Source organism: Opisthocomus hoazin, chromosome Z (assembly GCF_030867145.1).
Source record: "Opisthocomus hoazin isolate bOpiHoa1 chromosome Z, bOpiHoa1.hap1, whole genome shotgun sequence".
NCBI classification, from domain to species: Eukaryota; Metazoa; Chordata; class Aves; order Opisthocomiformes; family Opisthocomidae; genus Opisthocomus; species Opisthocomus hoazin.
In genome coordinates this window covers 41,155,724-41,176,478 of record NC_134454.1, presented here as the reverse complement: position 1 = coordinate 41,176,478, position 20,755 = coordinate 41,155,724, and the positions used below count along the sequence as shown (strand labels likewise).

The window sequence follows — 20,755 nt, the reverse complement described above, 5'->3', positions numbered from 1 at the left end:
TAAGAATAAGGAATATTAGAAACTCAGTCACCGAGCATCGGGCAAGTCTGTTTAGTTAGGTGTTGTCACTTTCAGTCGGTCACTTTTCTGGTCCATCACTGTACTTAAACTGTTTGATATCAATTTTGAATTCAATCTGTAAGTGTTGTGGAAGAACAATTACAACTGAATCACTGAACAGCTGTACCAGTTTGAAATGCTGTCATATGTTTCTTCATGGCAAAATATTCACATTCTTTTTATTGCACAATTTGAAAATTCAGGTTATGTGCATAAAAACCTTCATAGTGTTTGCACTGCAACTTGCGAAACATACATTTAAAATGACCTTAATACATTTTTACAAAATCTTTTTAAACAATTTTATATTCTTAAGAGAAAAGCATCCTGAGAATGTTACAAAGTTCGTTTTGCAAGCCCTTCGTTTCTGCTATGCTTTATTTATCCCCATAGTTCCTAATTTGACAAGTTTATTTTACAGTTAATATCTTGGTGCAATATTTCACAAAATATCTTTTAGCAAAAAATACACCATTGGCATTCAAGTAATCCACTCTCACATGTAATTTACAAATTAAACCTCTGCCAAGCTCTCAAGTCAGAAAAAGTAAACCAAAATACTTACAGAAATAGGTTTTAGCTGACTAAAAAAAAAAAAACAATGTAAAGGCTTTGTGCATTAACAGTTTGGTCAAATATTTAAGTTATGCAGTTTAATATTTTGGCAAAAAAAAATCTATCCTTTTTAAATCTTTTTCTTTTATTTTACACCAGATGTAAACATACAGTACAAAGACTGGAAAGTATTAAAGTACTTTGCTGTTTAACTTTTTACCTTTTTCCTTTTTTAAAGTACTTAGGAAATGCAGACAAACAAGAACATAAGTGCTAAGAATGAACTGAGTATCTTTGGGCTAAATAAAAGTCTTACTGGAAAAAATTGTAAAAATAAATTAGTCTTTTTCCTCTACAGACATGTAAATAAATATTCTCTGAAGAAATTCTAGTGCCATATCCTAAAGCAGTATCTTCCTGTATCTCTTTGATCAAGACTAAAGCGTCACACAATCTTGACTGTTTTATAGGAAGATATCCATTAATATTTACATATTTTTGTAAAGGGAGTGTTCAGGGTTAAAAATATATTTCTTTTTAAAAGGTAAGCCTGCCATCCTGATGGCAGTGATTCAAGCTATAGAACAGAAGACAAGTTACAGAACATACTCAGTTTCTTATACCCTAGATCAGAGGAAGGAGATTAGGCAAGTTAGAGAGGTAAACAGCCTGGATTCCAGGAATGGAGACAGACAGTGGCTCATCACATGAATGCTTGCATGGCCAGGAGTATCTACTCACACAGGCTTTGTTTCTCTTCTATACATACGTATAAATTTTTATTGTTAGCTGACTAGAAGAGAGACAGTTATGGTTGCCACAGTGAAAAAGTAACATTATCTAAGGTTTCCATCTGGACACATCTGCTTTTAGAAGGTGGCCAGGTGTTGAATATAAGCAGAGGCCATGCCCAGATGGTACACTCCAGGTGGGAGCGTAACTACCTCAAAAGGAAGAGTAAATCACTTCAGTAACATCTTAATAATATTCTAAATATATAATTCGGAGTCATGTATAGCTTTTATTTTAGGCAACAATCAAAATCTGAAGGACCTTGTTAATCTTTAAGGCATCAGTGCATCAGGGACTAAAAGCTCCAGGCAATATATATGGGGGGGCGGGAGGGGGAAGCATCTTTGTGGCACAAGCTATCTTTGTGTATCTGCTTTGTTGGCTAGTTGCAGGAAAAATATTTTCAGGGACGGCAGAAGGGGAACATTATAGACTGTTTTGAGAAACATATTAGATCATAAGCTTCACATCATTTTTCAACACATCATTTAAAGGGCTAAATCCATCGGGCAAGATTCTCATCTTTACTGTTCCATCAGCACCACAGGAAAATATGTGATTTGCTGGTCCTGTCTCAATTTGCATGACTCCCGTCCCGATGTTTCTGAAGAGAGACTGTCGAGCATGCTCATTGATGAAAGTGTGAAGAAGATGAAACGAAGACAAACTCCATACCTGAAAAAGCATCAAACATCAATTTCTTATAAGCATAACTACCATGATCTTATAATTTGCCAATAATGAGTCATGGTGAAACTGGGCTACATTTTACATTCATTTTTTCTGACACTAACTGTAAAAGAAAAGATATGTAGCAATCTGTAATGATACAGTTATAGAATATTAATATTAATTTTCTACAGTAAGGAATATTGGGGGAATAACAGGACTAAGGTAAGACTAACTAAAACAAGGACTGCAAGGTAAGACTAACATTTCATAATAAAATTAGTAAATGTGAAAGTCACGATTGAGAACAAATGCAGAATGTATGACATATCTGATTACTCCACACCTATGCAAGATTCTTTTGAATTTACACATCATCACTATCTTCATCTCTCCCTCCTTCCCCCTCATTAATACCTTTATGTTGCCTTCAGCAGATCCTGTGACAAAATACTCTTCTGTAGGACCAACAGCAATTGCTTTGACTGGAGAGTCATGACTCTGGAGTAACTGCTGCTGCTGTTTTTGGCGAAGATCGATTATACATGTAAAGCCTTTTCTGCCTCCAGATATTAACAGCTGATGTTTTGGAGCATACGCTAGCACAGTTGCCCCACTATCATGACAGATAAAAGCTGAAAACCAAAGCAAAGTAATTTAAATCAACACACGGTACTAACTTCAATCTCACAGTACTGACTTTCATTTTCCATCAACCTCTAATGGTTCAAGACAGTGACTTTGATACTGTAACCCAACTGAACACAACCAGTCCCTTTGTGGCAGTATCATATATATGTAAACCCAGGTTCACATCAAACATCCTGAAGTTGCAGTATTGTCAAATTAAGCAGCTGCAATCTCTATGAAAAAAATGTATATCCTTTCCGTCCCTGTGTAATTGCAAACTATTAAGCCGTGATGAGAAACAGACTATTTTCAAACTCTCTAATGCTTGTTATTTTAAGGCATGTGTTTCCTATAAGAAATGTCCTCCTAAATTATTTGCCCAACTATCTTGTAAGTTTCCTTTGGTTATTTTACTTTTACTCTGCTGCTTTTCACATTTGTTTAGATACATCTACTCCCCGAAACGAGCGGAGGAAGTGAATGAACTATCAGAAAAAAGCTCAGTATGTTTGAGACTAGATGTTATGAATCCTAACATGTGGCATGTAGCATATTGTAGTTCAAAGGGTTCTCTAAATTTACATTTAGAAATTACACGTTTCTCGCATATATTTAAGCATTCACCACACTTCAATTACAAGGAGTTCACAACTCCTCTCTCTGAGCCTCATTCTGTATTTCAGGTATTGAAATGTATTTCTTTTCCACTGCAACGGAATATTAGTAATACAGTTAATGAAACCTCGCTAAATACTTATTATACTGTCTCAAAAAGCATACTTGCAGGAATAATTATTCTAAAGCATTTTTGTAATACCACAAGATGTAGATATCTATACATGCACGCACACAGAGATAGCATTTAAAACATTCCACAGTATTTGGCATTAATACATAGAATAAAAGTGTCACAGAACTGGACAATCTTTGAAAGTAAGAATGTACTACTTTACAAATGTAGCAGTAAGTTAATCTATTACTTCAACTCTGAAAATACTACATAGTTGTAAGATCTTATCTGCACATCTGCTTGTTCAATATATTAATATAAAAACCAATTAATATTTTCTACAAAATTCGTTGTCTTTATTCATATACATACCTCCACAGAACCATTTTATAATCATGGTTTCTCTGAGGAGAGGATTTTCACAGAGGCAATGAAATACTTAACAGTTTATGAAAAGCATGTCCTCTCATATTCTCCAAATAGATAATGCATCTGCAAGCGCCCAATGCTATCTCTGTAGTACCATTATTTGGTCTAACAATCCACAAATTTTGAGTGGGGCCTCTCCGATTTACGAGTACAGAGACAGCCGTAGGAACCTTAAAGGGTGTGGATGCATATTCTGCAAATATGTATCTCGTAACTGCTAAGAACTGTAGTTTAGACAGTGTTACAGCTATTGTCTTCTCAACATGCTAGTCACCACAAGCAGGATTTGCTCAGAATCTTTTAAAAAGGAACAGAAATTACAGCTGTCTGGCTTACACTTGTGGTGCAAAGATACAAGGTATGCAAAGGCAGGTGCTCATGTCCATGAAATCAATCATTTATATATAGGACTAAATCATTTGTCAATAATCTGTTTTTATATTCCTGCTGGTGCACTCTCATAGGACAGTGAAAGATGTTTTACTGCTAATATTAAAATTACTTTTCACAATAACGTTTCCATAAAGACAGACATACACATTTTTTACCGTGACCAAAAATTTTGCTGGTTGTATTTTACTTACCTTGCACCAAGCTATTTGTAGGTGAAACCAAAGTATCCCAAAGACAAATATTTCTGTAGAAAAAATATGTTCTGATTCAGCAAGAAATGTTTTAACTTTTCAAGTGTTCAAAAAGCTTTTTCTGAACTTTACACAGATTGTTTCAGGCATGAAAGCACTGTAAACAGACTTTCAATGATTACTTGTCAGCAGAACCCAAATTACTTTCATAATTATACATGCCCTCTACACAATCACTTTATAACTGATTATTCTCATAAACGATTCATATTAAGATTACACCATTTTGTAGCTGAATTCACCCAAATGTTAGTAATTTTTGCTACTTCTTGATCAAAACTTCTGTAAGAAAATAAGTGTGAAGAGCTATGCACAACACCCTTTGCCTAGGAAAAAAATTTTAGACAGGCTCATACAAATAGAATGGAACAGAACATTTCAGTTGGAAGGGACCTACAACAATCATCCAGTCCAACTGCCTGACCAATCCAGGGCTGACCGCAAGTTAGTGCATGTTATTAAGGCCATTGTCCAAATGTCTCAAACACTGGCAGGCTTGGGGCATCAACCACCTCTCTAGGAAGCCTGTTCCAGTGTTTGTCCATGCTCTCAGTAAAGAAATGCTTCCTAATGTCCAGTCCGAACATCCTCGGACACAGCTTTGAGCCATCGCCACACACCCTGTCACTGGATACCAGGGAGAAGCACCTCCCTCTCCACTTCCTCTCCTCACATGGAACATGAACAGAGGATTTCTTCTTCCCTATGGAATCTCCTTTAATAGGCACATGGAATTTAGCTGTAAACATTCTTTCTTTGTGGGAGGGAGAGAGAAGCAAAGAGAGCAGAAGTACACATGTTGTTCTTCAATTGCTTAAGAAGAATCATCAAGGGGGAAGGAGAGAAAACATGGCAGGCACTTCCATTTTATGCATTATCACAGCAGTTCTTACCTGTTGTCGGAAGACAATCCTGCTGTGGCTATCAAAGATGATGAACTGATGAAAACAAAGTCATTGGCTGTTTTGTTATGACACTGCCAGGTCTGAAAAATTGCAGTTTAGAAATTATTAATTGAAAAAGAAATGGATTTTGAGTAAGTTTGAAATATTAAACATCCTCAAGAAGGTGAGCTGTTTCAAAAACAATTTAAGAAGCACAGGATATAAAGGTATGCGCATGACTTCTGATACTCTTAATTTTTAATGGAAGTATACTTTACAGTCCTGCATCATTGACAATTAATTCACAACTGACAATTATTGAAAAGTCTCAAAGAACACTAAAGTTATTTCACATCTAACATAGCATTTTCTACTCTATAATATACTAAGTATGATTAGGATTTAAGAACTTCTGTCATACGGATCACAAGATGGCAACAATATATTATTAAATCTTGATTAGTACTGGTTATCAGCACACTCCCTGCCCTCTCCTAACTATTCTAAAGAGTGAAGGAAATTAGCACAACACAAGTTCATGGCAGCAAATTTAGTTTTCAACTTACCAAATATGGTTTAGGTGAAGTTCCAGTAAGCGGGCAACACTTCCAATTTGTTTGATATAAACTTATATACCCATCAGCATCAACAATTCCAAACTGAAAAAAGATATATTAGTCGTAAATACATACATACATATTACACAGAAATTATCCACAACTCAGAGAAACTACTTCAGATTTTAAGAAAGTGATGTTTCCTCTGATTTACAATTATATTGGGGAGGAAGGGAGAGAAGACGGGAAGTACAGAAACATTCTGTCAGTTACCTTATTTCCTTGGTAATTGAATCTCATTCGAGTTACCCTTGAGTTGCCACCAGACCGAAAACATGTGATTTGCTGCGCATGACCCCATTCAAACATTCTTACACTACCATCTTGTGCACCTGTCAGGTCTGCAACAGAAGATATTTACATGACTTTTCATAGGTGGTGCAGCATTTGAGCAGGAAGATTACGGCCAAAATTTTAAGAAATCTCACACCAGCTCACACATCCTCAAAATAATTAGTGCCACAGTATGTGCCATAGTACCTGGCATACTGTAGGAGTAGTGGGTACCACTGAAACTTAAACCCATGCTATTCAAACCTTAATTAACTAATGAGGAAGGAAGTTCAATAGGAATTGTGTTTAGAGAGAGTACTGAAATATAAGGCTATTCCCTTGGAGTTAATAATGTTTCTTTTCCTACTATCTTTCATCCAAGTCACTAGTAAAACAGAAATACAGTATGTTTTGGTATTAAAAAAATATATATATCACTATTTCTAAAGGGTATTCTGTATCCCCAGATACAGAAATGAAAAATAGTAATTTTGGAAATGAAAAATTTGGAAATGAAAAATAGTAATTTTTCAGTAAAACAGGGCTTATAAGCAACTTACAAAACATATAATGGATTGCTGTGCTAGTACAAAATAGCACCACATTAAGAAACAGAGCCAGTAAGTAAACATATAATCTTTATATAAATTTTTTCTTTTTTTAACAAAACTGAACTTACAATATGGTAATGTTGGATGAGAAGCCATTCTTCGGACATTATTAATAGCCTTCTTGAGCATCTGTTCAATATACAAAATAATAGAAAATAATTAAACAATACTACTGAACAAAAAAATTAAAAAACTAGAATAATTAGTGATCACAGAGAGTTGTGTCCTATCAAAATTCCTACTGAAAGCAAGTACTGGCTTTACAAATTCAGACAGAAATCAGTTTCTTCCAAAACTAGTGTAGATCTTAATACTCTTGCAGCTTTATACATCTAGGTAAATATTAACTTTTTGCTGCAGAGATTTATGGATCCAAATATAAACACTCCTTAGACTGCAGTCTTACCTCTTTTCTTGCCAATTCCTTTCTGATTCCATTAAATTTATTGGAATATTCCTGAATATTGTAAGATAAGCAAGAGAGAGGCAGAAGCATGTAAAGAAAGAGGTAAAAAAACTTTAACAGAAGTAAGAAACAGGAAGGAATATATTTATTTTCAAGCCTAGGTAATTTATTGTCATTGATTGAAAAGTGATTATTTGTGGCCGTCCAGAACAAGCAATATACCTAGCAACTGGTAAACAAAAAATTCTTCGCAAGCATATGATTTTGCAAATACAGATCCAATGGATTTTCAGCAGCGCTTTTGTTCCTAAATTCAAAACTTTGCTTTGAGCAAGGAACATTACCAACAATAATGTTTTTCTTAGGTGATTAATTCCTAACTGGGAAGAGTTCAATATACAAAGAGGACTAAGACTAGATAATTAAGATAAAAACCCCAACTAATTAAATCATAAGTACAACCCATAATACCACAACGGGAAAGTAACAGTAGGGACTTTTCATCAGGGAAATGCATCTGTATTTTCCCTGCATGTCTCATCTCTTCTATTCTTTCTATTAATGTACGTCAAAGTTAAGTTTTCATTCTTTTATTTCCTGTTAGTTGTCCTCAACAGCATCTGGCTACTTTGAGGATTCTCTTTACTCAGAAAATTGCTGGATTCAGTTTGCTCATGCATGTATTATTTACCTGAATATTTGAGAGAGAAGAGGGCATAAGTTTACATTCATGCCAGGTGTTAACTTTAAGTGGTAACACAAACAAAAGTTTGTTGCCAGAGCACACACTTTCAACACAGCACCTTATCACTTACTACACATCAGTAGCAAGCTGGCACTGAACTACTTCCACAGAATCATTTAGGTTGGAAAAGACCTTTAAGATCATCGAGTCCAGCCATGACATTCAACTGTTATAATTTTGTACAGTATTTTTCCACTGCTTTGTCACTGAAACAGTAAATAGCGAATCAAGTATTTTAAGTACGCTGTTCGCCCCCAGCCTCCAGTCATACCAGGGTGTCAACTGGAAGAACATCTGAATTACAGATTTTTACTTGCTTCATATTACTAAGTACGATCCAAAGAGTTGAAAAGCAGAGTTCTCCAAATTTTCAGTTTGCAAACAAAGAGAAGGGAAAACCCTTGGAAGTGAAGTAATTGTTTTTCTTGCTAAAATTTCCTGGGGTTTGGATTAGTGGAGTAATTACAATCCTCTTGATTACATGTTGGAAGCAGATTTAGATCTTTCAATTCTCAAAGCTGTATTATTTGTTGAAAAGAAAGCCTTATGCCTCTTGGTTACCCAAGTTTATTTCAAAATGCTTTCCTGAAGATAAAAAAAAAAACCAACAGATTTTCAAATACGTATTTTCCTTTTTTTCCTCTAAATACTTCAAGTGACAACAAAAAAAGCTCAATGATTTGGTAAAATACTGGTGAATAAAACAATAATACAGTGTAAGATTTAGGACAAGAGAAAAGAGGATGGTATTCTTCAAACATTAGTGCATATACCAATCTGTAAATAATTGCAATACTTTGCTCCCTAAACTTACAATTTATGTCTGTGTAAGTGAAAGAAAAATTATTGATGCTCATTCTATTTCTTCATCAAAACGAAGGGCTGTGTTGAGTTTTACATTTACTAACTTTTACCCAGAAGTCAATGGAACACCATACTACTTCATTCAACAGATAAGCACGCATCATGATCTCCTGACCTCTATTGGATAACACTTCGGAAAAATGCATGCTTACAGAAACGTGGCTTTGAGAGACTATGCTAGCATAAATCTCTGGTGCAGCATCTCTGATATAGCAGCCAAGTATCATTATCAAATGCAAATACTTCCACTATCAATGTTACTGACATTTGATACCGCTAGTTCCACCTTAACAATAGCTGATGGCTAGAACACTGATTGCTTTGTTGGTGAGTTGGGTGCTTTGGGCCTAATGTACAGTAAGACATTAGAAGAATTAAAAAAACTTAAAATCTGACCTACCACTTATTAAACTGGTGAATATTGCTGTCGTACTGGTTTGGAAGACAAGCTGTTGAACATTACTCAAGTTTCAAAGCTGACAGTACATACTGTTTACTTCAGTGCTCTCTTAGAAACACCTCCCGTAAAAGCTGTGTAAACACACCGTTCTGAAGGATGTAGTGGTGAGTCTCCTTACTTACCTTCTATGAATTGCGTAACAGGAAATGGTGAAGAAGAGTAACAAAAAAACCTTAGAGCTAATAAAACGTTAACTGCCTAAGTATCATAAGTCAAATAATTTCCCTTGTTGATGGAAGTGAAGTAAATACAAGACTGAAAAGCCAGTAATGGTGAAGAACAGTGAACTGTATCTACACTAAATGGGCTGCAAATTATGGAAAAACAAATATAGGAACAAGGATCAGAAGCAGTATCTGAAGGAACAAAGTAACAAATAGCAGCAACAGAAGGATTTTGGTGAAGCTGGTTTTCTTCCAGATTCAAGTCCTTCCATAATGCTACTAAGAAGAGTTACAGCAAAACTGTGCAGCACTTCAAGAAGACAGAGCTGACAACAGCTTTGGAGTTAAACAGTCAAACAACAGCGTGATGTGTAGTTCGAACTACACAAGATGTTTGTAGTTGGTCCTATTTCTGCACTATTGCCCTCCTCACTTCTCTCATGCAACCAAGAATCCCCATTTTACCCAAGTTTCAGGTGCGTAGTTTCTAGAGTTCAATTCCTTCCATTTGAAGCCTGCCTTGCCAGTGAAATCTGCTTTAGTTAATTCATGCCCTTTCTGTAATACAGGCTCATACTACTATACAATGCAATACAATGGTCCTTTGTGCTAGAGCATAAGTTGGTATTTACTTTTAAATAAGAACTGGAATAGTCTGGAACTCAGAATCAAACTTGAGATTATGCTTAAAATAAAAGCCACCTCGGTATTTCACACAAATATCTCTACCCAATCTTTATTAATTTATATCCTGAAATCTCCTGAATATATACTTTTTAGATACTGCATTTGGCTTCAAGAGCAATTTAAGCTGCAACTTCTCACCTGAATCCCAACTCTTTATTGTTAAACAATGTATCTTAAGTATAGAAAGTGTATATGGCAAAAACCTTGCTTGCTTAGTTGGTGTATCTTAAATTCTGTGCAGTATGTCAACCTATTAAACGAATGATTATAAAAAATTCCAACTCATCTTGATTACACAGAAAAACTACATTTACTTACATGCTAATTGTAAAATATAACCAGCAACACTGAATAGACAGAAGGAGAGAAACAGGTAAGAGTACATACGGCTAATCTTTGACAAGCAACTTACCACAGATGCACCCCTGCCAGTTTGTGTACTACCAAGCCAAGGCATATTAATAGGTGTGCCAGGATTACTATGAGTATAAGGAGTGCTTCCCTGAACGTTTACCAGATCATCACGAGCATGTATAACTAAGAAATCATCAGCCCTATAAATGAAACAACATTGTAAGTTAGATTCCAAACAACATTAAATACTGTGCTTTGTTACACTGATTTACACAGTCAAGCTGTGATATTGGAAACATAGACAATATACCCTTTATTTTCTATTTCCACATCATCATCAACCCAGGTATAGATCTGTGTAGCTAAGATCGCAGAAACATCTAATTCTTGAATGTCATGACTCGATGCGATTGCAATGCAGTTTCGATTTGCCTGGAAAAAAGTAACACACACAAAAAGCAGATATAAAAGGAATACTCCAAAAGATGCTTTTTTTTGTATTTTCTCTGATTATGGTACAGTTCCTCACAAAAACATACATTTGATCAATTTACAAAACCCGAACATTTATGTCTACAAATCTATATGCTTAGAACTGTCTAAACTTGACATTTCCCCTTTAAAAGTTTATTTGCATTTGGGATAGCATCACACACTATTTGTATATTACACTTCTCTCAAGCAGCTCTAGTTTCTCCTTGCTTTCCTCAGAGGATAAACAAGAAATAACTATACTACAATGCTTGCAACCAAGCTCCCGTCCTCCACTTCCTAAGGCTTAAATTGTTAAACAGAAGAAGAAAAGATGATTTCCTGGTTGTCTCCAACAGAGAAGGAAAAATACTCCTACACGCAAGCTTAAAGTAGAGGCAACCTCTCACTTCCCTCAATCCACTGCACAGCAGAAGAAAAGACAATTTGTCATAGACCTGTTTAATTATGAAAAGGTCATTATGAAGTGCTTTAGAGAAGGGAGCACTAAGAGTTCAAGCTGTACCAGGATGGCTGGCAAAGGATATCTCACCCATTCACTACAAGACTACCACCTGTTTATCAGGTGAAAGTACAACGCAATCAGATTATCCTACCTCCTTTATACTCACCTTATTGACTGCAAAAGCAGTGATGATGTCAGATTCTTTATGGATTATTCTTGCCTTGCCTCCTGGGTATCCCAAATCTGCTTCTATCTGTATTTAAAAAGTAAAGCATATTTAAATCAAACTTCTATGCAACACTGCTTTTTACTGAAGTACAGAGACCAAACAATGGACTGTATGAAATTTCATGGGGGTTTTTTTCCTCCATTTTAATTCTAAGAAAATATGACAAATGTAACCTGTAATAAAATAAACCTGTTCTGTGTGTCATCTAGCTTCCCGCTGCCATTTTAAGATTATCACAGCAACACAGAAAGCGCAGTTTGCCACACAAGTCACAGTACTGTGTTCATTCTCAAGTTTTTCGTGGATACTGAAAACCAGCAAGGCCACCTGCACACTTAGCGGTGCTGCTGATAAAAAATTGACTCTTGATGTTTTGTTCTTAAAAAAAATTCTTTTTTTTATTAAGATTTATTAATTTATTAAATTAATTTTTATTAATTAAAATTCTAAGTCTTTTCATGCTCTTAGAAAATACTTTTCACCACTGGAACTCATGAAATGGTCCAAACGAGGATGCAGACAAGATCCTGAGCAGGAAAATAAATTTGAACCTTGCCAGCTTACCTATTCAGCATTCTCCACAATTAAATAAATCTGGAATCTACACATTCTAGCACCACAAATGTTTTACTATCACATTTTCCTTTTTTCTTTCTTTAGTGTGATCTAATGTTGTATCTGAATCTTGTCTACCTTTCTGTATTTTAGAAATGTATCCAGGTATATGCCAGCACACAAAATTCTAAAATTTATCAGCACTCTAGTACTCCCATTCAAAACTAGAAGAGCTCAGCATTGCAAATATTGAACTGATACATTACAGACTCCATCTGTTGTAGTCACAAAATAATTTTACAGTAAAAAAAAATGGTAGTGCCAAACAAATGGCAATATAAAATTCTGTATTTTCTTCAAAACACAAAGAATTATTCCAGAACTACTATTTCTCAGCCTCTCCCCTTCAATTTCTTCATTCTCTGGTCTTCAAAAGATTTCAAATATGGCTATTTTTGTTGAAAAACAGTAAGATGGTGCTGTCAAAGAACTGCAAACAGTCTTTTTCAAAGTCTGATTATACACCACAAAGTAAAATACCTTTTTTAAGACTAAAACAAAATTGATACTCTGGTGATCTTATGTACATAAAACTGCACAAAACTGCAGTGACAAACAGATACAAAAAAATGATCTGTGTTGTGTGACGAACAAACCCACATGAAATTAAGATTACTTTTTCCCCAGTCAGTTCCAATATCTACTTACTAATACTGCTTTATCGCATAATTAATAACAAGGTAGCCCAAGGACATTACAGGGTGTTCTCATGTCTGTCTTCTCACCAGTTTCGTAAAAGAATACAGTATCTTTTTGCATTTCTAGGCATAGTATTATACCTTTTCAGTCTCTCATACCAATCTTTCAAGAAAGTTACTATGAAGTTATTATATGGGTTCATTTGTCACCATATTAAAACTAAGGCTCAGAGAAAATTTTCAGCAGCAAACTAGCACCATGCTAACAATGCTCTAACTTCAGTTAATCACCTTCACTTATAGGCAAGTATTCTAATCATCTCATACTGGTGAAAGCTCCTGTATGTACTATGTTTGCACGGTCCTACTGAATTTTTGTTACTTGGGCAGATCTCAGCCTCAGCTCTTCACGTGGCATAGCTATGGAATTTAATAATACATATTGTTCTTAGCCGCTTGTTCAATCCAGCTTTCTAACGTACATTTAGTTTCAGATAGGCTCTACAACAAGACTAGTTTAACCCAATCTCTTGCAAAACTGAATTTTTAAGTTTATTTGCTATGCCAGCAAAGATTTTTTTTAAGAGAAATCAGCACCATTTCAAAAAGGAAATACTTCATAATGATGTAAGGTCTAATTAATTTGAACATCACTGCTGCGTACCTTATTGCTGATGGGCTCCTCCACCACAGAATTTTTCATGGTTTCATTGTGCTCCTCTAATGACTTCACCGAGGAAAGAACAACCACAGAACAAAGAATAAAGATAAGACATAACATGCAAAGTATCAAGGAAATCGTTAGTTCCTTGTTGTTTACCCCAACAAAGAACAAGCGAAACACAACAGCATGTTTGCACACACGTACATACGAATTTTATGTAGTAACAGTAATCATTGAATTCTAAACTCTCTTCAGTACAGAAGACACAGATTTAGCTATTCTGTACTGTAACAGCATCTTGTCCACCTCTAAAGTAAAATTCCTTGGAAAATAAGAGATCTCCACTGATATTTTATCGATAATAAGAGGATACAAAATAAAGCCAACACAGCTATGCTGTGTAAGGCTGTCAGTAATGCTACCTGGAAACATATAAAACACATCTAAAATATTGCAAAATATATTTCCATACAGTATAGCAACATGACTGCATTAACATAAGACATGATCAGAAATGGTGTATCTTCAAAGGACAAGACAAAAGGAACAATTTTCCTTTTAACTGCAGTCTGTTGTGAACACAATTACCCACAAATACTCAAACAACATAATATTCTAGTTGTGACAGGACAGAGATTAGCTCATACAGAACTCTTTGCTGCCATGGCTTTACTAGTCATGAATACTGTTTTTCTCGTGTTTAATTTGTTCAGATTTGTTCTCCTATTTTTCTGCTACTCCATAGTTTTTCTATAATACAAGTGATTTTTTTGAATTATTGCAAGTAGGGGTAAGAAAGAAAAAGAGCAACAAAAGATGGAGAAAACCCCAAAACTCCATTACAGAACCACAATTTTAAAACATGTAACTTAGTCTGGAGCCTAGAATCCAGCTAGACACTGGGACAAGTTATTGGGGACAGAAATATTAACTGAATCATAACATGATAGAAACCAACTGACAAACCCAGGGTGACTATGGCAGGGACAAACTCAAACTTTCAGACCTTTGGCTGATGAGGTTACTGTTTCTAATCTTTGAAATTTTGAAGTCTGTCATTCTTTTGAGGTAGCTTTTAACAAAGAGGCTGACTGTTGCTAAGTGGTATTAGGTGTCAGTCTACAGTCAAAGAATGATTATTTTTGTTTTCAATGAAACAGTGGACAAAGATTTTTAATATGAAGTACTGTAGACTCAGAGTCATAACCAAGTATACTATCCACTCATGCAAACTCAGAAAGCAAACAAGCCAGCCAAATAACTTAAGCAAAAGCTCATAAACTGACCTGTAACATTTTATGCATTTTATATACCATACTAACCTCATTTAGGCATCGCTTCTTTGTAAAAATGTTTCTGATAAAGGTCTCCTGGACTTCTTCCTGTTTAACCAAGTACTGCCAGAGCCTCTTCACAGATAGTGCAACACGACTGTTAGATCTACAGAACAAAGTTTAAATAAATATTTACGTCGTGCGCATACTTTTAAGAGACTGCAATACCTTATCTTCTAATCAGACTATAGTCACAGGAAATGCTGAAGCAAAACCACAGGTCTCTAAACACTGTAAAAGACCTATTCCTAAGAGTTCTGGTACCATTCCCCTGACAAACCTACACATGAGAGGAGGTGCAAAAGGAAGAAGGAAAACCACATGTAGCATTTTCACCTCCTGTCTTGAGACAAGTGAGAAAAATCTCTTCAAGAGATTACACAACAATAAGATCATACAGATTACTTATTAGTCCCCCTCATTCTTTACAACATAGATCATTTCTGTTCATTGCTAATGAATGCTTCTATCACATAGCCAGTGAATGACTAACATTTCCTGCTAGGAACACATCAGCTGTGTAAAATCTCTGAAACAACCATGAATTTTCAGTAATAAAATTGGAAGGATTGTACAATCAGATGAGACTTCAAATGTTTATGCTTATCCCTAGAAACAGTATGGTCAAACAAAACTTGTAAATACAAATATAGCTGCTTATGGCAGGCCAAAAACCAACCCCTGAATTGCTTTAAATCGTAATTTAAAAATAACGCCAGACAGCAGACATGTTAAGCTGTTCCTTTTTAGTCAACTCAAGTTACTAAAACTGTGACAATCACGAAGTATTTTACAGTGAAAAGATAAACTTCCTGTAGATTCTGCAACCACAGGTGATAGTAAGATTAAAAAGGCAGAAATCTATTTAACAGTGACAATGTAAGAAACTGAGCACACTCTTCTGGCTGAACATGCAATTATACAGAGTCACAACTATGCAGGTATTATAAATAGTAAATATTTCTTCTATCATTTTAGGAAAAGATACTGATAAGAACATAATTTTATTCCCTCCAAAGGTGGGGCAATTATTTAATTCATTGTCACTCATCCTTAACTATCTCTCAGGACAAACTGTTATTCCTTCTTTCATTGTCAACCATAGTTCTTCCACAGAGACACTCAGAATCAGTACGTTAAGCTTAATAAAATAACTTTAAAAAATTAGAAACTTTTGATTGCTTTTCCTAATCTTGCTTTGGATCAGAGATGTATGAATTCTGATGTGTACCCATGAGTTCACAACGGACTAAAGCAAGTCTAGAAACTAGTATTACATAATTAACGATGTGAAGGTCTAGCACGTGCACTAACAACATAATGCTTGATGTATATTAAAGGTATTATAGCCAGTACTTACAGAAATTAGACTCACCTGAATGGAGTGTTTGTAGGTTCAAGTAAAGTTTTATGGCGAAGCAATGCAGGACCAGCAGCTAGGGCATCTTCAGAAGCATGAACCGAAATATAATGTTGAGGTGGACCCCCATATAGCTCAAGACGTCGGAGAAGAACTTGTTCCCAGCGCTGTAGTGTTTTCAAAACTGCATGGCATATTGGAGAGCTAACTGGAAGCTCTAGAAAGACAAGTACACAATAATAAAAAACGTTCCTTCTCTATTATAACACTGACAAAGATAATTCCACAGCTTAAGTGTATTTCAAATATCTCCAAAAGCAAGCTTTATTCAAACCTCAACTCGGTATTTGCAAGCATAAAATGATGAACTGCTTTGTGGTGTCACTGCTACAGGAACAGACTTCTTCAATGCCGACAGAAATTAAGTATTACAGAACAGATCCTCCTGGAAGCTATGCTAAGGCCCATGGAGGTCAGGGAGGTGATAAAAGCAAGTCAGCATGGCTTCACAAAGGGCAAATCATGCCTGACTAGTCTGGTGGCATTCTATGATGGAATGACTGCGCAAGGGACCAAGGGAAGAGCAACTGATGCCCTCTGCTTTTGACTTCTGTAAGGCCTTTGACACGGTCCCACATAATATCCTTAGCTCTAAATTGGAGCGATATGGATTTGATGGATAGACTAATCAATGGATAAGGAACTGGCTGAACAACTGCCCTGAAAGTGTTTCAGTCAACAGCTCAATGTCCAAATGGAGATCAGTAACAAGCGGTGTCCCTCAGGGGTCCTAGTTTGATTTGCTAAACAGAAAGGATGCCACCCTGAGGGACCCTGACAACCTTGAGGAGTGGGCCCATGGGAAAGTCATGAAGTTAAACAAGGCCAAGTGCTTGGACCTGCACATGGGTCAGGGCAATCACCAGTATCAATACACACTGAGTGACAAAGATATTGAGAGTAGCCCTGCAGACGAGGACTTCGGGGTGGTGGTGAATGAAAAGCTGGACATGAGCCGGCAATGTGTGCGCGCAGCCTAGAAGGCCAGCTGTATCCTGGGCTGCATCAAAAGCAGCGTGGCCAGCAGGACAAGGGAGGGGATTCTGCCCCTCTGCTCCACTCTGGTGAGATCCCACCTGGAGCCCTGGGTCCAGCTCTGGAGCCCTCAGCACAGGAAAGACATGGACCTGTTGGAGTGGGTCCAGACGAGGGCCACAGAAATGATCAGAGGAACACCTCTGCTGTGAAGGAAAGAGTGAGAGAGCTGGGGATGTTCAGCCTAAGAAGGGGAGCTCCAGGGAGACCTTATTGCAGCCTTTCAATACTTCAAGAGGACTTACAAGAAAGATGGAGAAAGACTGTAGCAACAGGACAAGGAGTAATGGTTTTAAGCTAAAAGAGAGTAGATTTGGACCAGATTAGATATAAGAAGAAATTTTTACAACACGGATGGTGAGATACTGGAACAGGTTGCCAGAGAGATTGTGGATGCCTCATCCCTGGAAGTGTTCAAGACCGGGTCAGATGGGGTTTTGAGCAACACAATCTAGTGAAAGATGTCCCTGCTCATGACAGGGGTCTTTGGACTAGATCATCTTTAAAGGTCCCTTCCAACCCAAACTATCATGACTCTATGACTCCATGATTCTATGAAACAATGAGTAAGAATGAGTAAGAATGATGTGACTTTAATTACAAAAAAAATACAGGTCTTCCACCAAGAAATAAATATTGTAAACGTTCTTGTACAACTAAGAGGCAAAGAAAAACTAAGTATGCAGAGATTTCTGCTAACTAATGAGCATTCCTGCTCACCTAGTCATCTTACTCATCCGCCATGTTATTTCATAAACATATCTGTGTGATAAACAGTGTCAGAACAATTATTCCCAGATCATGGAAAAACTAAGAACTTTTGAACTAAAAATAAAGCTACAATATATATATTATTCAAGACATTACTGATTTTAAATGTGGTTATTAAGCATGAAAAGACAACTCAGCTGCTTATTACCTGAAAGATCATGTCCAGCCAAAGGGTAGAAAGTCTTCAAATTGTGAAGTACCAGCTGAACCATTGCCAATCTCATCAGTGACCAACTAACAAGAAAGCACTAGTAAGTCATTTACTAATATGAAAATAAGTTTTTCCTCACTTATTCACAATTAGGATTTGGAGCTTTAAATCTGCATTATAAATAGCTGATAACTACAAACAGTATTTTAGAATATTACAGATACTTTTAATTTAAGTCACTATATCATGTATTAATAAAATGAGTAAAATAACCATTTTGAAAAATTAATTAAGTCTAGATAATGCGCTGCCATGAAATACCAAGTAACTGGTGCACTATGTCAAAAGTCAAAGGCCAGAAATGCAAGTCTAGCCACTGCAGAACATCTTGCATTCTAAGCAGTTACTTACCTGTATGAATTTGAATTAGAATGCTCTTGATTATGTGAATTTGATGCAAACACATCTCCATCAATATCTTCATCATCTTCACCACTTTCCTGACTCTCTTCTGAATCATATTCCACTCTACTTTGTGAAGGAGGAAAAGGCTAAAAATTTAAATAATATTCCTTGAATACCTTCTAGCCAACATATAGTTTGAAATTATGTTTTTTAAAATACATTATTATAATATTTAATGCTTTTTATAAGAGTAGACATATAATCTTACTTTAGTAACATTTTGAATTTGTATCTCATGAAAAGTATAACTGTCCATAAGCACTGCATACTGTATTTTTTACTTTACTCAAAATTCTAATGCTGAAAATGAAAATACTGAGTCTGCGAATTCTTGTTTTGCTTTACTTTCGCATCAGATGTATCAAACATGTAGAACACACAATCTTATCTGTCAGAGAGAAGACAAAACCACCAGTGTATTTTCTGTGTAGTTCTTCAAAGGGCTCAGAGGACTAAAGAACAAGAAAATCCTACCCTCTGCCTACAGAGTTCAATGTTTATGGTAAGTCCACCACTAGTGCCACACTGTGCTATTTAGTATTTGCAATTTCTTTTTTGTCCTTGCTCCTAAAATACTGCTTTCGTATTTATTTTGCTGATATGGCTAATATTTGATAGAGAAACATGCCATACAACTCCATACAATTGTGTAACTGTCTACAAAGAAAGGCCTGCCACAGCAGAACTGACAGAAAGCAACGTAATCTGATTTCTCTTAAGTATACACATTCATTTCTCCCATTTGAAACAGCTGATAAAAAGCTTCCTGCATTTCCTTGTTATCTAAATAGCTGATCCATAATTACCTATATGTTTGTACTCTGCAACTGTAAAAAGCAACGTTTTGTTCATACCATTATCTGAAAATAAATTAATTTCATAACAACAGTTTTTAAGAAAGCTGTTTCAAAAATATCTATAAGCACTATTTTAGAAAAAGCTAAATATGAGAAATAAAACCAGGCAGCTTCTATCACACATCAATACACAGAATAAAGACTAAGAAGAAAAAAAATTACCACCACAGAAACGACAGAAGATATTTAACTGTCATAACAGCAAATATTTACCTTTGCAATAAAATAATCCCAGATGCTAAGCTCAGGAGGAATAAATCTTTCTTTGTAAGATGGAGATTCTTGGTCTACCAATGGCAATGCAGGGGACTGAGAACTCTCTTTTGGAGAGGTTTTTGATGAAAGCCTGTAACGTTTTTGCTGTTTCTCTCCATCATCTACAGAGGAAGAAAATATAGTATGTTGCTTTAAATTGTCCGCTCCACCTCCGTACTGCTCTTAATAAAGGGATTTATAATAGAAAGTAAAAATCTTCATTACAAATTTTCAGAATTTTACCTTAGCAAGTAAACACAGATAATGTTAATCCTCAAATATGCAAAACTATACATAACCAGAACTCCAGAAGGGGAAAACACTCAGCACAAATAATACAAAATAGTAGACTACACTCAAAACTGCATAAAAAGCTTTCTTCCTGCAACAAAGATGACAAATATTGTTGCTCAAGCAACAGCACTGCAAAACTGAAGTTTTTTAGTAAGCACTACAGAATACTGATCATATTTTCTTTTTTAAGACAATCAAAGAGTCTTGTTTATCAGAATATACAGTGTGAACATGTAAGTTTGCCATTCCTACTGCTAATTTTAATTCAGTGTCTCCTTGCAGAGGTCCGTATCTTCTTCTAAACAGTACAATTCAGATAAATCCAGATGTCCTGACCATGTATTTCTCCAGCATAAAAGATCCCATTTGAACTAATACAACCCAGTATATAGCTTATTGAACAGGGAAGGATTAATTATTTGTAATAATACTCTGACTCCTAGGAGTTAAAGGGTCCCCTCATTTCCCACAGCACAGACTTTTTTCAGAGTAAAAAGTGCCTACAAGAGATTTATT

The 20,755-nt window shown here is 35.8% G+C and overlaps 1 protein-coding gene across 10 annotated transcripts in view; it reads right to left on the bottom strand.

Moving 5' to 3' along the window:
* Positions 1 to 209: 209 nt before the first annotated feature.
* Positions 210 to 20,755, bottom strand: part of DMXL1 (Dmx like 1) — an 82,952-nt gene continuing 62,406 nt past the window's right edge. For 7 of the 10 annotated variants that reach the window (XM_075411792.1, XM_075411797.1, XM_075411800.1 and 4 more), the window contains 17 exons: positions 19,904 to 20,067; positions 18,780 to 18,919; positions 18,366 to 18,451; positions 16,367 to 16,568; positions 14,980 to 15,097; positions 13,658 to 13,720; positions 11,678 to 11,764; positions 10,885 to 11,006; positions 10,633 to 10,774; positions 7,301 to 7,351; positions 6,963 to 7,023; positions 6,224 to 6,351; positions 5,960 to 6,052; positions 5,403 to 5,494; positions 4,450 to 4,502; positions 2,494 to 2,711; positions 210 to 2,082 (listed from right to left, as the gene is read on the bottom strand). In XM_075411792.1, the coding sequence (XP_075267907.1) occupies positions 1,858 to 2,082; positions 2,494 to 2,711; positions 4,450 to 4,502; positions 5,403 to 5,494; positions 5,960 to 6,052; positions 6,224 to 6,351; positions 6,963 to 7,023; positions 7,301 to 7,351; positions 10,633 to 10,774; positions 10,885 to 11,006; positions 11,678 to 11,764; positions 13,658 to 13,720; positions 14,980 to 15,097; positions 16,367 to 16,568; positions 18,366 to 18,451; positions 18,780 to 18,919; positions 19,904 to 20,067 (2,045 nt within the window). In that variant the 3' untranslated portion in view covers positions 210 to 1,857. The remainder of the gene's footprint in view (positions 2,083 to 2,493; positions 2,712 to 4,449; positions 4,503 to 5,402; positions 5,495 to 5,959; positions 6,053 to 6,223; positions 6,352 to 6,962; positions 7,024 to 7,300; positions 7,352 to 10,632; positions 10,775 to 10,884; positions 11,007 to 11,677; positions 11,765 to 13,657; positions 13,721 to 14,979; positions 15,098 to 16,366; positions 16,569 to 18,365; positions 18,452 to 18,779; positions 18,920 to 19,903; positions 20,068 to 20,755) is intronic. The other 3 variants (XM_075411795.1, XM_075411799.1, XM_075411801.1) reach the window with 1 other exon arrangement.